At 35.1% G+C, this 18,071-nt stretch overlaps 1 protein-coding gene across 4 annotated transcripts; it reads right to left on the minus strand.

Moving 5' to 3' along the window:
* Window positions 1-793: 793 nt before the first annotated feature.
* LOC110750154 (DYAD protein) lies at window positions 794-4,915 on the minus strand. Of its 4 annotated transcripts, none has more exons than XM_021950429.2 (8): window positions 4,727-4,915; window positions 3,009-3,286; window positions 2,545-2,928; window positions 2,417-2,471; window positions 2,237-2,323; window positions 1,725-2,062; window positions 1,521-1,641; window positions 794-1,383 (listed from the first exon to the last, which is right to left on the minus strand). In XM_021950429.2, the coding sequence occupies exons 2-8, from the start codon at window positions 3,269-3,271 to the stop codon at window positions 1,207-1,209; spliced, it is 1,425 nt and encodes a 474-aa protein (XP_021806121.1). In that variant the 5' UTR covers window positions 3,272-3,286; window positions 4,727-4,915; the 3' UTR covers window positions 794-1,206. The 4 variants fall into 4 exon arrangements, with proteins under 4 accessions (XP_021806121.1, XP_021806123.1, XP_021806120.1 ...); XM_021950431.2 differs by having other exon boundaries at window positions 2,237-2,320; window positions 3,009-3,330; XM_021950428.2 differs by having other exon boundaries at window positions 3,009-3,330.
* Between the last annotated feature and the right edge of the window lie 13,156 nt (window positions 4,916-18,071).

Genomic DNA, 18,071 nt, shown 5'->3' on the forward strand with positions numbered 1-18,071 from the left:
CAGACTTAACGTAAAAATAGCACAAATTATACATTTGACAAAATCAATGAAGCCGTAGGCTACAAGGACCAAAGTGCAACTTCACTAGGACTACGTGTTTAATGCTTGTAACCAAGATGAATGTTGTGTTTGTGAAATGTACAAAGACAACGATTTTCTATGGGGAGTAAGGGCAAGCCTCTTAAATTGATCAAAATAGTAGAGAAGAGGCCTGGGTGATTTCTGTAGCACAAGTATGATTGGACCATCCAAGAGGCAATACACAACGAAACAATCAAGAAAAAAATTAAATGCGTAACAAGAAATTAATCTCCGAAGCAAAAGATGGGGGAAAGTAATTAACGAAAGAAAAAGCAGCATTAGATGGTTAAAGAATGGCAGGCCGTTGCCTCATCTCTTTAGATGATGTTGTTCTGGAAAGCATATCCTATGAAATCCTAGCGTTTTCTCAATTGCATTTGCCAACACTTTTCCTCAACTAGGAGGTTAGGCTTAAAATATACTTGCGATTCGATTAGTCTTTACCCTCGTGACTTCCCGTAACATACATATGTTACGTAGAAGTACACTGATTTCGTTGGCAAATAAAATTAAAATATAATCAAAGCTTAGTGGTGGTTAATTTATGATCACTTGGGACCATTAAATTTTCTAGTGTAATGGTTGAAGGGGTCTCTGTCTCATGTGTTGGGTGATTTTAGTTCCACTTAGCACTTCCTTGGTCTGATTTCTGAGTGTAGAAGCTGGCTGGCAGTCTTCTATTGTTCATATACCTCTCGAAGTGAGAGAAATCTATCATCAGTAAAAACATCATTGGAAGGGAACCCAGAAAAAACATCATGGGTAACCTCAAAAATACGCTTCATATCAGTTATCACACTGTCATAACATAAACACATTACATAAATATGTCCACCTGTGGGTAATTCGGCATGTTAAAGCAAAAGTGCATCCTTGCAACGCAAAGGGTCTAAACCTATATAATATAATATAATATATTCGGCGGTATATTAACATTTACGCCACATTTAACTAGAGGTTGGTAGTAAATTAAGGCGGCAATACTTGGGAAGGGTTTTGACTCGACTCGTCATGTAGGTTAGAAGTGGGTCTCTCACTGGGTTTAGTAAAGTTGGAATGGGGTTTTCAGGCTGCAGCTATACAACATCTAATCCTATGGTACTTACCAATCTAAAGTCATCCATCCTAAAACATGAAACAAGGATGATATTCCATACTCAGATTTCCATCTTCTGGCAGCTGCGGAGGGAATGGAGGACTCATTAGTTTTGATGTCTGCTTGATGGCATTCACGGAATTTGACATCTCACTCAGCTTCTGCTCCGTCATAGATTTCCAATTGAACAACTCCTGTAACATTTCCTGTCAGGAAGGAACTTTCAAATGAGGCTTTATCAAGTCATTCCAGAAAGAAAGAAAAAACAACATAAAACATAAGCAACACATGCATGTATTTATGCACATATCAAGCCTCTATTTGTCTGTTGTCAGCATATCACCTGAAACATAAACAAATTATCAATCTCTGACTTTGAATTTGCAGTAGCAGAAGAATCAGGGGTCACATTAGCTTGATATTCCTTTTGTTTCCTTGGTATCAGCTCATGCACATCTCTGTTTCTTGCAGCAGAATGAGAACACAACTCAGATTAGTTGTAAGAAATTTTTATGATTTGACTTTTCGTTTAGTTTTCATTCGTTACCTCTCCATTTCAGTAATTTCTTCCTTGATTTTGCAAAAAGGGTCTGGAAATGAGCTATCACCATGCTTTGATCTAAGTGGCGGGGCTAGGTAGGGATCTTGGATTATAACTCCTTCCTCAGCATTAACCAGATTCGTGCTCTCAAACCAAGGCACAAGTTCATTTCCCTGAAAATTATCGAGGTTGGTGCTCTCTAGCCAATCTTCCCATCGCTCAGATGTTTCAGGGTTGGTGGCAGTGTATTGCTTTGGTACTTGCATATTACTCATGACATTAGTCATTTCAGCTACCTGTTGCTCAACTTTAGCTTTCCACATCATTAATTCCTCAAACTTGTCCTGTAGAAAAGAAAACGAGATTTCAAAGGAGCCAAACTGACACAATCAGAACACAACTAGATGTATTTTCCAAAACATGAAAGAACCACCAACTATGATTTCCATTAGATTTTTTTTTTAATCTTCTAAAGTATCAGACTTTGAATCAGTGATGATTATATACTATTCATATACCTGCATACCCTTCCAAGAACCTAAAATCACTTTCAAGCTTTGCTCAGTCTGAGCTTTCCATTTCAACAAATCCTCAAGCATATTCTGCTGAACAAACACTTCAATTGAGGTTTTATTTGAGCAGCAGTCCAATATCAAATTACAATGTAGGTACAACGTTGTTTTAACATTCAACTCAACCTGATTGGCTCGGTCTTTCTCTTGCTTCTTGGATAACAGCAGCTCCTGCATATCACTTTCAATACAAGAGACAAATTATTTAGGGATACCTATTTCAGTTAGAAATTGGTCTATAAAGTTCTATCTACCTCTTCATTTTATCCACTTCTGCCTTGAGTAGCTTCAATTCTGCAGCAGCAACGGAATCTTCTGAGGGGGCACCACCTGGCATCAACTTAGATGGTGGAATCCAATAAGGATCATGCACCCCAGCTTCCTGACGAATGTTAACCAGATCAGCACTCTCCAACCAATACTCCATTGTTCCATTGGTGTTGAACCACCGCCGAAACCGCTCAGTCCCACCTGGTGCCACTTTACCATCAATGTGCTTCAGTAAGTGATCGAGCAACCCGGTATCACCAATTCGCTTACGAGCTAATGATCTGAGTTCTAGCCTGGAAATTGGGTTTCCAAAAGTTGCCCCTTCAGCCTTCAAAACTTCCATCATACTTTCCTCTGCCAGCTTATACCTGCATATACATTTAATTCGTTGTGATATCAAAATGCCTTACCACCAGAGTCATCAACAAAAAAGTGATATAGGTTTTACCTTTCAGCTGTCCATCTTTCAGTCACATTATTACGCTTCTTTGTCCTACCCTTAGAGCTACTAGTTGTCCATCTGCCTTTGCCTAGGCTGAGGCGCTTCCTCTTCTTGATTTCTGGTATTTCTAGAGGTTCAGCTTTCACAGCTACTTTAAATTCATCTGTTGAATTTTCTTCCTCAGTGATGCTGGATGAAATTTGGGGTTTGTTTTCTTCATGTTGGCCAAGGAACTTAACTCGCCTACGACGAGTACCCCACTGTGCCATCTGGGTGTCTCTCAGCTGAATTGCCAGTGACAGAAGCACATGCAATGAGAACGAATGCTCTGGACCATTAAAAGTCTAATTAAATTACAAGTTAAGTTTCTGAAAAAAAATAAGTGGATTAGTGGGATTCTAAAAATCTAAACATGAATCCAACTGGTGTTCAACCAGCGCTAGACAGCTTATTAGGCAAACCTTCATATAATAACTCTATTCTGAAACATTTTTGCTCTTATGGGAAAAGATCAGGGACTCAACAGATTACTGTATTTAGGTCTGATGCACATGCATCAATTTAAGAAGAGCAATTTACATCATGCTCTTGTCAAACCACTAGTTAGACAGTGATAATCAAAAAAATTGACCAAGTGCATTTCATAAGGTCCCAAAACCAACTCATTTAAAAGCTTGACATAGATTAAAACACATACAAAGAACCATAACGGAGCTGTTCTTGATTTTTTTTTGTTTCTTAGTTTCTTAGCTGTAGATAGAGAAGGAAAAAGTGAAGAGAGATGACAGAAGCAAGAAAGACAGGAGAAAAATAAATAGAATGGATTATAAACTAAAATTAAAACCAATAAACATTTTTTTTCTTTATGTGTCCTCCTTATTACTTCTTTGTCTCTCTGTCATGGCTCATCTCCCCCTCCTTTCTCCCAAATCTCTCTCCTCTCTGTAATTAGGAGAGGAAAAACAGAAAACATAAAACAAAATGCGTGAAAGGGAAAATTGAATTTCATTTGAAAGGCTTTTGGTTTTGTCTAGTCATACTGAATTACGAAAGTAACAACGCATTTAGTCATATTATATATAACCAGGAACCACAACAAAATCAGAAAATGAAGCAGAAAACATAACAGCAACTATAACTAATGTTTTCAGTTGAATTATAACAGCTCTCCTATTGTACTTATTTCTTCTGGGCCCCGTTTCAGTAAACCATAGATGGGCAAATACAAATTTTATAGTGAGCAAGAAACAGAAGAAAATGTTTAAACGTTAGGCTGAGTTACACACGCAATGGAACCCCTTGGCTCATAAGAGGCACATTAACAAGTTCCTATTTGTTAATTCCTTCTGGGTTTCTTAGAAAACAACACTAACCCTTCGATTATCTTCCCCTTTTTCTAAGTTCCCAAACAGAACATAGAACATCATGCTAAAATTTAAACATTTCAGAAATTTCATGTTTTGGACAAACCCTGAAACGCCATACATTTAGAGCAGACCCTAACAGGAGGACATGCAGACAACCCAAACAGAAATAAAAGAAAAAGGGGTTTCAGGAAACCATTCGAGACAATGTGGCTAGCAATCGGACCCTAAATAAGACATTAACAAACAACCATACATGAAAACCCCAAATCTTCTTTTCGTTTTCATGGTGTCAAAGTAAATTCATTGAGAGAGAGAGAGAGAGAGAGAGAGAGAGAGAGAGAGAGAGGTTCAGTTTACCTCTAGGGTTTTGTTGGGGCAGAAATACGAAGAGAGAGCAGCAATTTCAGCTGAAGCGAGTGTGAGGTCTAAGTGAGGGCGAAGGTGCCTCCTCAGTCCCCCGAAAAGGAGTGCAAAACAAAAATAAGCAAAGGTCGCTTGCTCGCTCGTTCTGTCCCACTTTCTCCTAAAACCCTAACCGCCAAATTCCCTTCTACTCTAAAACCCACACTTGTATTAATTACCCTACAACTAACTACGCATGTATTTTTCTGCAAATGTTTTTCTTCTGCACATATTCCAATTATTTTAAAAATAACGTTGTATTTAGATCTAACGATATTGTACAGGACCTGTTAAAACGACACAAATTTGCACGAAAAAATCAGTATTCGAGTCGGGGCTTAACAGGTCGTGTTGAAAATAGGTGGACCCGTTAAGTTAACGAGCAGGGCCAATCCTGACTTTTGGGTGGTCCTAGACGATAAATTAAATGAGGCTCCTTCCCTTAATATACAATTGTGAAAAAACAACAAATAAAATGATTTTACGTAGCGCTTAGAACATGTGAATAAAAAAGGTAGTATGCATTATAGCAGGACAAATCTCCGTAAAAAAAAAAAATTTCAGATTAGATACATTAAAAGATACATTAAAACTAAGTATTTTTTCAAATTACTAACCCTTTCCCTTATGATTGGCTTCTAGCTTCAGGATTCATCACATGAGTTTAAGTGCAGAATCCTCTTTTTGGTGTGCAGAAAAAATCATACAACAACATAAGAAAAGTAACAAATGGTAGCACAAATGGACAAAGAAACTACAATAAGTAACAACATACATATTTTTAAGACATAAAACTAGAAAGAAAGAAAGTAGGACACAAAACGCCCACTAAAAGTAACTCACAAATGTCTTCAACTAAAACAAACTACAATAAGTAACTTAGCATACATTGCAATAAATAATTATAGAGCATAATCCTACCTAGTCAATTATAAAGCATAGTCTAAGTCTCTTAATAGCAAAGTCATTATTTGTGTATAATCTGGATCACAAAAGCAGCTTTGAAAACAATATATGTGTGAAGACCTGTATTTTAAAAGGATAAAAAAAGATATTTATATTTTGGATAAACTTGGACGATATTATCTTTTTAAGATATTTATCTTTTGGATAAACTTGGATGATATTATCTTTTTAAGATATTTATCTTTTGGATAAACTTGGATGATCTTATCTTGTTAGGATATTTATCTTTTGGATAAATTTGGATGTTCTTATCCTTTTAATATTGAAGTTTATCCTATCCTTATAAACACTATAAATATAAGCATAACCTTATAGTTTCAAAACTAGAGAAATTAGAAAAGAAATTTAGAGAGAGAGAGAGAGAGAGAGAGAGAGAGAGAGAGAGAGAGAGAGAGAGAGAGGTGATTCTTGGAGGAGATTTGGAGCTTAGCTTGTATTTTCTTAACTTGGAGCAATGCTTTGGAATTGAGTTAGGGATTTCTTGGGGGGCCTTTACGGGGATTGATCTAATTAAATTTCGTAAGCACTATATTATGCATGATATTATTATTTGAAAGGCATAATTATATCATGTTATGGAAATTGGCTGGAATTCTTGGGTTGTTAAAGAAAGTATGGAAAAGAGGGTAATGGGAAGGATCTTTTGTGTAGTTGAGTCTAACTCTTGGCAGGTACCAAGTCTCAGGGATCCCACAATGCACATGGTTTTTATTGGGTGATTCGGGACTGGCGAAAGGGAGTTAGACAAGATGACTAACAAAAGGGGAATTATGGGATGATTGAAATGGGTGTTAATTCATATAAATGGGCATTCGGGACCAAGTGGTATAAGCATGGTATGGGATGTGCAGGTCTACTTGTCCAGATATATGAATTAACAGGAGTAGATGAAGAGCATTCATGCATTAATATTATTAATGTGATATTTGGCTGTGTGATTGCATGTCACTTAATTTAGTTATATCAATCTATTGTGGTAAGGTCTCATGTCCCTACTGAGTGGTGGTTGCTCACCCTTCACCCTATTTAATTTTTCAGATGAATTAATGGGCAGGATAAGGACTAAAACAGTTGAGGCTGAATTAGATGAGAGTGATAGAACTTTATTTATTAATTGTAAAGTTGTAAGATTTTGGAGATATTTTTATAAGAGAAGTTTATTTTAAACCCATGTTTCGGCTTTCTTTGTATTTCTTTTTATTTTATTTTCTCACGCACCGGGTGCTGGATTTACATCGACCCCTGGGTCCGGGGCATGACAATATGAAATAGTTGCAGCAAATTTGGAAGGGTCCAAAATCTGCTTGGAGCCTACTTCCTCCCAAATAGGCAGCCAGCAAGAGATCCACCCCATTACAATGTGCAAATATCTGATGCTTTTCCTTTATCAAAATACACAAATAGCGGCTTGATTTCCTTTGCACCATCTACAATCCAAAAAACAAAAACAAAAACATTAAAAGTACAAACAATCATTGGAAAATTCTTGATCATCTTCAATAACATCTTCAAAATCAAGCTTTTCCAACATATTCTTTTCAATGCATAAGATTGCCAATCCATTCAACCTTTCTTGTGATATGGTAGAATGCAAGTAAGATTTTATTCATTTTAATTTTGAAAAACTTCTTTCTATAGAGGCCACAGTCACTGGCACAGTCAATATAATTCTATAAGCAAATGAGACATTTGGAAAGCAATTTACAAATTTTACATCATCAAGAATTTGAATGTGTTGAGGCCCAAAATATCCATGGCTAGGCCCGGATAAATTTCTAGCCCAAGCCGATATATTATTGGAAAAGAGCCTAATTTGAGGTACACAGAAGTTTGTCATGCACGATCCATACCCTACATGCCATGCCAAATAAAAAATCTATCATGCTAAAAAACTGAGATAAAATTATAAGGATGCATTTAGCCTTGCAAATCCATGCCAATTATCCTATCAAGCGTTATACTCAAAAGCGTGCCAAGCGACATGCCATGCCAAACGGGAAATTATTATCCCACGCCCAATCACACTAAAAGCTTAAGTGGGCCCCAAGCCACTCAAATACCCGGGGCTTGCTTGAGTGGGTTGTGGCATGGATGGTAACAAGTTGTCGTGGGGGCCCATTGACGGGTCAAGAAATGGAAATCTCGGGTCGCTTGGGGGGCCTCGGGACTCAAGCCCATTTTCTTGGGCCCAAACATGGGTAAGCACAAGAGAGGAGATGGACTATTACTTCAACTAGAGTAACCCAGCCAAAATAGCCCATCACTGTAGTAAAAAAGACCCATTATCTTAGATGACCCATAAAAGCCCAAATGGTTGGTAAATCTAACCCACTTATTAGAGGACTTAGTTTTCTGTATTAAAAGGCCCAAACCATTTGAATAAAAGGAAGTCAAAGCCCTCAGCATTTGGCTGAAGCAGAAGACCACGAAGAGGCCAAAGATTCACGTGTGAGGGGCTGCTGGGAGGCTAAGGAACAGGTTCCAAGTGCAAGAATTAAAGAGACCAAGGGATTTTGGCACGCAAAGGAGGATGCCATCCCTTAAACCAGCAGGCGCACCCATTCTCTTGCCTTCATCAGATCTGGCCATGAAAAGGGGAGGAAAGAAGAGAAAGAGGATGGGTGAAAATGGAAGTTCCCATCTGAAGCAGCCGCAGGAAGAAACATTGAGCTCCCAAAAATCTCTGATTTTGTGGGATTGGGCAGAGCTGACTTTGCCACCATCAAGTATGTCAAGAAAGAGGAGAAGAAAGGAAGAGGAAAGCTTAGCTAGATCGGGAAGAAACCATTAGGGTTTCTTGGAGAAGAACAAACCCCAACAACTATAAATAGGGCTTCCTCTATCCAACGCAGGATAACCCACAACCTTCAGAGAGCAAGCTTTCTCTCTCACTTACAAGCTCAGCAATTTTCGTGCCATTCTTGCCCATTTTCCCTTGCTTCCCCTGTTTTGGCAGATTGACAGAAGCTTTGACAGAGTCACCGTCAAGCTGCCGGAAGTTACGAAAATCACCCAAAACTCTTCACCAAGCCTCCTTAGAACCCCTCCTCTCTTCCATTAGAACCTCTGACCTTTATAGGAACTCTATCTCTCTCCTAAAGTGCTAAACCCCTGACAATTTTGCTCCCATGCCACATGCCTCTCATGCAAAGCCCAAAGGTTTATCTGTAAGCATGAAGAAATTATCTGTAAGTTGATGTCATTTTGGTTGGTGAAGGTAACCAAAATACTTCCTAAGGTCTTGCTGCCCTTTCGAAGCATTTTGGGGCTTAATTTTCAAACTTAGACAAAGGGGACAATTTCATCAGCCCAGCCCACTTGCCGCCGGAAGAAAAAGGCCCCTATAGAATGGTTGTCTTTTCCTCTAGTGGTAAATACAATCATAAAACTTCCAATTCAAAACACAAATCATCACCATTAATATCATATTCATTACCATGTGTTAAAGCATCATCTTCAAGATTAACACAACATTCATGCAATATATGGTAATTCATTGCAAATAACTTTTTAGGATTCAACAAAAAATCAAAAATACCTTCAAGTATTTCTAATTGTTCAAATCTACTCATCAAAGAAGAAATAGCAGCATCAACCACAACAAGAAAATAATTAACCCTAAAATATTCTTGAGCATATTGAAAAGTCTCTTCATGATCATTTTCATCAAATTGTTTTCTCCTACGAATTTGACGTTTTTAGGAAATACAAGGTTAATTTCCATCTTAGATGCAATATCTTTTGCAGAAAGTATGATAGATGTGAACCCATTTTGCCTATAGTCTTCAAAATAAGAAACAAGTCCCTTCAAATTTTTTATTGCAGCATCAAGTTACAAATCTCCAGTCCAGATTGCAATTTTCGGCTAACCAAGTCAATTTTTTTCAAAATGTTATGCCATATTGTCATGCTCAACAAAAATTTAAAACTTTCAAGTTCATGTGTTGCTAAAGATTCAGCTTCACTCTTTGTTTCGGTATTTTCACTAACTCTAAACAATTCAAACAAAGCTTCTCCTATATCATCAGTTTGGGTTATTATGGCTCTAACACTAAGGGAAATATTTATAAAAAAAAGAGTGAAGCTGATGATATAGGAGAAAGTGTATTTATGATTGAGTTTGACACCAAGTAGCTCTAACACCAAGTTCTGAGCTACTTAATCACCACGCTGCTCCTCACTTTGTGATTAGTACCTTTGGAATCTTGTATTTATAACTCTTCCAAGCTGTTTCTCAAAATAGAAAATAATTACTTATTGTTCTATATTGTTTACCAAATATTTAATTACTTAATATAATTTATTTCTTTCCTATTTAATCCATTTAATGTTATTGCTTATTTTATTATTCATTATAAGTACTTACATTACTAAATTCCCCTTCAAATTGTTGCTTAATTACTTAAATCTCTATAATCATTTTCTTTATTTCCTATTTAATTCTTCCTTGGATAACTTTATTTATGTTCTTAGTTAATTTTCAATCTTCACTATTATTTTTTAAGCATGGTATAGTGCTTAATTTTCATGACAAATCAAGTTGGTTTACATCTTTAATTATTTTTCAATTTTTGATTGAGTTATGATCAGAACTTGGCTCACAACCTCAAATGGTAATAATTAGAGAAAGTGTAATGATCTTCAACTTAGTGTTATTGTTAGCACGGAAGCAAACTTGAGTTTGAGAAATTATTTGAATCCTAGCATCATTGTGTATCCTTGAGAAACCACCTTGTACATGAGAAACTTTTTTGTGTCCTAGCATAATTGTGTATCATGCTTGTTGCATATTTCAAGCTATCTACAAGGATAATGGGTCATTTCTATATCATCATGCACCCTACGGCACAACTGCAACATCTTTGTTGAATTTACTTTTGAATGTGAGCTTTGTTCTTTGTAAGTATTTTTTAATGCCCCTTCCAATTTGGTTTAAAATTCAGGACCTTGATAAACCACCTCTTACGTGGGAAACTTTTTTCTATCCTGGCATCATTGTGTATCATGCCTGTTGCATATTTCAGGCTGTCTATGGGGATAATGGGTCATTTATGTATCATCATGGATATGGTTATGCACCTTACGACACATATGCAACATCTCTGTTAAATTTACTTTTGAATGTCAATGTTCTTTCCAATTTTGTTTAAAATTCAAGACCTTGAGAAAACACCTCTTACGTGAGAAACTTTTTTCTGTCCTGACATCATTCTGTATCATGTTTGTTGCATATTTCAGGTTGTCTATGGGGATAATGGGTCATTTATGTATCATTTCAAGCTGTATATGGAGTAACTTCACTTCATCTTCTTTTTTTTTTCAATGTTCCTCACCCCTCTGCCTCCCCCTTTATTCAAAACAAGGGCGACCATTATCCCAATTCCACCTCTCACAATTAGAGCTAAGCTAAAGGGCAAGGGAATTTTGCTAGGAGGTATATTTAATACGTGCAGCTTATTTTAATTTCGGCTATTTAATTTGGGAATTTCAGGAGCTTAGTTTGATTTGTGTTGTGTTTACTGAATTTGTGCAGCCTTGGTTTAAAGCTTTGGTTGCCTTTGCGATTGGACGAGGATTGATTTCGTGATTGCTGTGAAAGTAATCAAATATAGAAAAACAAGAAATAGAAAGTGCTTAAACGTGTTTGGTACTTTTGCATTTTTTGTTGAGTATTCCTCTAATTGTTAAATTGTGACTTTTGTTTGGGTTTAATATTGCAATTTAAGCAGCTTGGTTTTATTTTTATTATGTTCATTTAATTTGTGCAGACCCTTGTTTAAAGCTTTGGTTCCCTTGACAATTCAAATATGAAGAGTCGTTCCCAAGAACTTATAGTAAATTTTACGTATATTTTTATGAATTTTAAAAATTATAAATTTTACAAATAATAGAGAAATGACACAAGTCATAATTGCAATGCTGCATCATTACTTGTTTGCCTCGGACTCCTTGTGACATTTCCAACATCTTTTGAGACTCAAAATATAATTTTGACTTAGAAAAAAATTCAAATAATTTCACAAAGGCAAGTTTGCTTCCATACTAACAATAACACTAAGTTGAAGATCACTAGTTTTCTTCACTACAACTCTTCCTCCAATTATTACTTCAAATTTCCCAAAGTCAAATTTTGATTTTCAAGTATCATAGTTGAAGATAATGTCGCAAGGAATTTGTAGAAATTTTCGGTGTATTTTTCTGATTTTTTTTATGATTTTTCGTGAATGTTTTTAAGATAAATACACAAAAATGAAACATGAATGACACATGTAGCTATGAGATACTGACACCAGCTGTTCAAGCTGACGACACACCCATCAGCCACTGCGATGTGTCATTATCATCCATTCATTACTATTTTCCAATATTTTCACTTCCAAAAATCATAATAAATTGATAATGAATCTGAAAAATTCACCAAAAAATACCCCTGACTCCTTGCGACATTTCCAACATCTTTTGAGACTTCAAATATAATTTTGACTAAGAGAAAAATTCAAATAATTTTACAAAGTCAAGTTTGCTTCCATACTAACACTAACACTAAGTTGAAGATCACTAGTCTTCATCACTACAACTCTTCCTCCAATTATTCCTTCAAATTTCTCAAAGTTCAATTTTGATTTTCGAGTATCATAGTCGAAGATAATGTCGCATGGAATTTGTAGAAATTTTCGGTGTATTTTTCTGATTTTTTAATTATTTTTTGTGAATTTTTTAAGATAAACTCACAAAAATGAAACATGAATGACACATGGAGCTATGAGATACTGACACCCGCTGGAAAAACTGACGACGCACCCATCAGCCGCTGCCATGTGTCATTATCTTCCATTTATGACTATTTTCCAATATTTTGACTTCCAAAAATCATAATATATTCATAATAAATCTGAAAAATCCACTAAAAAAATACCTCTGACTCCTTGCAACATTTCTAACATCTTTTGAGACTTAAAATATAATTTTGACTAAGAGAGAAATTCAAATAATTTTACAAAGTCAAGTTTGCTTTCATACTAACAATAACACTAAGTTAAAGATCACTAGTATTCATAACTATAACTCTTCCTCCAATTATTACTTCAAATTTTCCAAAGTCAAATTTTGATTTTCATGCATTAGAGTCGAAGATAATGTTTCAAGGAATTTGTAGAAATTTTCGGTGTATTTTTCTGATTTTTTAAATTATTTTTCTTTATTTTTTAAAGATAAACTCACAAAAATAAACATGAATGACACGTGGAGCTATGAGATACTGACACCCGTTGGAAAAGCTAACGACGCACCCATCAGTCCCTGCCATATGTCCTTATCTTCCATTTATTTCTATTTTCCAATATTTTGACTTCCAAAATTCATAATAAATCTGAAAAATTCACCAAAAAATACCCCGGACTCCTTGCGACATTTCCTACATCTTTTGAGACTTAAAATATAATTTCAACTAAGAGAAAAATTCAAATAATTTCTCAAAGTCAAGTTTGCTTTCGTACTAGCAATAACACTAAGGGCCAGTTTGGCATTGCTGTGCTGTGAAAATAATCGCTGTCAGATTTGTTGTAAGAGAAATCAACTGTGAGAGAAAGCAGTTTGGCGTTTGGTAAACTTTTTGTTAAAAGTGTTGTTGGTATTGATTTCCTCATAATCAGAAAATGATTGTGGCATAATCATTAAACCCAACACCTCTTCAAAACTGATTCCTGCATAATCAGAAAATGAAAGCACCTCATTATCTGCTTTCCCTTATAGCTTTCTCTCACAGCAATTTTTAACAATAAGTGATTTTCTCACAGCTTACCAAATGGGCTGGACTTCCCAAATTTTTTTAAAAATCACTTATCACCCCAAATAAGCAATGCCAAACGGGCACTAAGTTGAAGATCACTAGTCTTCACCACTACAACTTTTCCTCCAGTTATTACTTCAAATTTCCCAAAGTCAAATTTTGATTTTTGAGTATCATAGTCAAAGATAATGTTGCAAGGAATTTGTAGAAATTTTCGGTGTATTTTTCTAATTTTTTTTAATGATTTTTTGTGAATTTTTTAAGATAAACTCAAAAAAATGAAACACTAATGACACGTGGCGCTATGAGATACTGACACCCATTGGAAAAGCTGAGGACCCATCCATTAGATGCTGCCATGTGTCACTCTCTTCCATTTATTACTATTTTACATTGTTTTGACTTCCAAAAATCATAATTAATTAGTAAAAAATCTGAAAAATTCACCGAAAAATGCCACAAACTCCTTGGGACATTTTCTTCATCTTTTCAGTTGTAAAATATAAATTTGACACATAAAAAATTTAAATAATTTCTCAGACTCAAGTTTTTTCATATACTACCTATAACACTAAGTTGAAGATCATTACTCTTCCTCACTATAACTCTTCCTCCAATTATTATTGCAAATTTTTAGATTTTCACATATTATAGTTCAAGATAATGTTGCAAGGAGTTTTTAGAAATTTTTGGCTCATTTTTCTGATTTTTAATTAATTTGTGTGATTTTTGAAAGTCAAATAAACAAAAATGAAACTTTAATGACATATGGCGCTACGGGATAGTGACATCCATTAGAAACTTTGACGACGCAGTCATCGAGTGCTACCACGTGTCATTCTCTTCCATTTTTTACTATTTTTGAATTCTTTAACTTCCAAAAATCACAAAAAACTAATAAAACTTAGAAAAAGACACCGAATATTTCTACAAACTCCTTGCAACATTATGTTCGGCTATAATGCAAGAAAATCCAAATTTGACTTTGGAAAATTTTTATTATTAATTGGGGGAAGAGTTGTAGTAAGAAAGAGTAAGATCTTCAACTTAGTGTTATAGTTATTGTAGCAACAAACTTGAGTTTGAGAAACTATTTGAAATTTTTTATAGGTCAATTATATTTTAAAGCTTAAAAGATGAAGAGAAAATAGTTCAAGGTGTTTTTCTGATTCTTTTTTATTAATTGTTTAACAAAAATTTTAATCTTAAAAAGAGTATCGTGAAAGCATACAATATATGTTTCATACAAGCATCTTGTATGTTTCATTATGGTTGAACAACGTGTCATTCTAGGTAATAGAATAAAATCTTAACATGAAACATTTATTACACATGGCGTTACGGGAGGACACTTGTACAAAAAACTGACATCGCATTCTTCCGTTGCCATGTGTCATTATATTAAGTTTATTTATATATTTTCTATGCTTTAATGTCAAAAATTCATAATAAATGCAATAAATGGGAGAGAATGACAAGTGGAAGCGCCTGGAGGGTGCAACGTCAGTGCTTCTCACGGGTGTCACTCTTCGTGGCATTTACGAAAGATATTTTGGTGGCAAACAAGTAATGATGCAGCATTGCAACTCTGACTCATGTCATTTCTCTATTATTTGTAAAATTTATAATTTTTAAAAATTATAAAAATATGATGTTGAAGCTCTAGTGAATCCTTTGAATTGTTTATGACCCATATTTTTTGTGAATTTTAATATTGTATCCATAGAAATTGCTTGATTACATGACTGTACTCGCCTCTGTGAAACATACTGATATATCGATTCCATCATAACTCCTGCTTGAAAACCACGAAAATCTCTATTCCCATAAATAAGATAAGCTTTGGACAAGATATGTATATGTATGTATAGTTATATAAAATATTTGAAAATTCAAAGTAAAAGAAATAAAGCATTATGCAAAATTTAACTGGTCATATACTATATTGCCAATTTAGAGCGATGAAGGTAGAGATTACTTATCTTGATCTTCATAGCCACCGTTAGAGAAATTAACTTGCTGTAGCAATCAAGTGTTTACCCATTTGCATAACCAACGAAAAATGCTTGTGCCTACAAATTTTATGGCATTACACCAATGTTTTCAATTAAATTGCATAAAGCGGCAAGTAAGAATAGTTTGGAAATTAAATATGTGTAGTGCCCAACAATGTGAAATGAAATCAAAACAATTGAAGCAATCAATATGAAGCTTTAGACAAAATTGAATTGCAGCACTAATTCTTTTGGATTTTAAAAGCAATAATAAAAACTACATTAATTGTCCCATTTAAATACTAGTGGAAAGCTTCTACAGCAGAAATTATAAAACCAATTACTCAAAATTGAAACCGTTACAGTCAAAATATACGAAATGATTTCCGCACAAAATCTGGGTAATTAAATACAACATAAATAAGTAATAAAATTTTGAAAATATATATAGGCATATATGAACAAAATAGAATTGTCAAATTTAATTTCTCCATAAATGTAAAAGGATCTAATTCTCAATAAATTGAGGTTGGTTTCAAAACAGTTGTATCAGCCAACTAGCTAATGCTTTTATAGTTGTTGGTTGCTTCAAAATTAATTTTAAAACAAGAACAATGGCAATAAAATCTCATAAACCTTTATGCCCGTTTTTGCAACATAAATATCTAAAATATTATCAAAATGTTAAGTGACAAAATCAATACGCCCATTAAAGATAAAATTGGTCAAACCAAAATCAAATTGACCCAAAAATTGGTCAGACCCAATAAGTGACAATAAAATGCACCAACAATATCATAATGAGATTTAAAACATTTAAAGCAATTGAAATTGTATAGACATCATGAAAGCTTTAAACTGCATCTACCCAAAACAAATCACAATTTTCAATTTGAAAATCCAATACAAGTGCAAAACTTTCAATCAAAGAGTTAAAAGGTATTAAAGCAATAGTTGTACATGAAGAAAACAACTTTAACATACAAAGGCTTTAGATTGTTATAAAAAATATAATTTTTCTCTTTCCGTAAAGCCAAATACAAAAACCTTTATATTATAAATAACATATAAACAAATTGGAAAGCTATTAAGGTACAATGAAATTGAAGAAAAACAATTTGATAGGTAAGTAAAAGCAAAATAAATTATAAGTAAGAAGGTGAGTTTGGTACGGTGAAGCATGTCAAAGACGTTGTCCTAAAGCCTTTGTAGCCTCCCTACGTGCAGGTACTGACGGTCTACAAGACTCCAAGATACGACCCCTTGTACACAAACTCAAGATCCGCTATGAGCACGTTCATAAACGGATGTAGGTATCCAAGTTACAGAACCATTGCCCAAAATAATAATATAAGTAGAGAAAGTATAAAAAGTAGAAGAGGAGAGAATCAAAATGTGGTATGTGATATTCTGATAGTGTATTGTGGTTGTTCTAACATGCACATTACTTCTCTCAAAGAGACTGTGAACATCTTCATCAATTTGTCCAGAATTCATTACTTGAGTGTTCATGAACATGAGTAGAATTGTTTAGGGTGAATTTAAAAAACCCTAGTGTTTGTCACCATATTAAATTACACGTTGTTAATCACATTTGTTGATCTTGCTAAAATTAGAGTTCAGTTACATTTTAAGCATTAGAATTAGTTCACTTGAATCAAACCCCCGCCCCACTTTTGTTTTGTATATGTGTTGGTTGAAGTCGTGAGTGTTCTTTCCACTGAGTTCTGCTCACTTTTGTATATGTGTTTGACATTTGGCCTATGTTGATTCTGTAGGGGCTTTTTTCTTCCGGCAGCAAGTGGGCTGGGCTGATGAAGTTGTCCCCTTTGTCTGAGTTCGAAAATTAAGCCCCAAAATGCTTCGAAAGGGCAGCAAGGCCTTAGGAAGTATTTTGGTTATCTTCACCAATGAAAATAACAACAAATTACAGATAAATCTTCTAGCTTTGCATGAGACGATTATGGCATGGGAGCAAAATTATCATGGGTTTAGCACTTGAGAGAAAACTGGATATTCTTAGAGGAAAATAGGTATTAAGGTAGGAAATGAAGAATTAGCAGAGAGGTTTGGCTGAGAATGAGGGAAAAGAGAGGAATGGGTGGCTTGAGTATAACTTCCGGCAGCTTGGCAGTGACTCTGGGCAGCCTGCCAGAAGGGGAAAAATGGTGGAAATAAGAGTAATAGACCAAAAAAAGCACGAAAATTACTAAGTTTGCAGGTGAGAGAGAGGAAGCTTGCTCTCTGAAGGTTGTGGGTTGTGTTTGTTGGGTAGGAGAGGCCCCATTTTATAGCTGCGGGAAACTATCCTTTCCCAAGAAACCCTAATGGTTTCTTTCCAATTTGGCCAAGCTTTTCCTTCCTTTCTCCTCTCCTCCCTTGACTTTCCTATCTCGGTGAAATTGGCTCTATCTATTTGCACGAAATTAGGGATTTTGGGAGCTCAAGGCCTCCCTTTCCCGCAGCAGCTTCAGTGGGAGACTCCCACTTTCAGCTATTTTTCTTTTTCTTTCATTCCTCCTTCCATGGCTAGATCTGATGAGGGAAAGGA

This window comes from Prunus avium, chromosome 4, assembly GCF_965620075.1.
Source record: "Prunus avium chromosome 4, drPruAviu1.hap1.1, whole genome shotgun sequence".
NCBI lineage: Eukaryota > Viridiplantae > Streptophyta > Magnoliopsida > Rosales > Rosaceae > Prunus > Prunus avium.

Bases quoted from the DNA above. Each gene is read 5' to 3' on its own strand.
- LOC110750154 (XM_021950429.2), bottom strand. From the start codon at position 3,271: ATGGCACAGTGGGGTACTCGTCGTAGGCGAGTTAAGTTCCTTGGCCAA. The intron at 2,472-2,544 runs GTAGATAGAACT...TTGTATTGAAAG, and splicing joins GAAGTGGATAAAATGAAGAG to TGATATGCAGGAGCTGCTGT. The intron at 2,063-2,236 runs GTATATGAATAG...TCTTTTCTACAG, and splicing joins GTTCTTGGAAGGGTATGCAG to GACAAGTTTGAGGAATTAAT.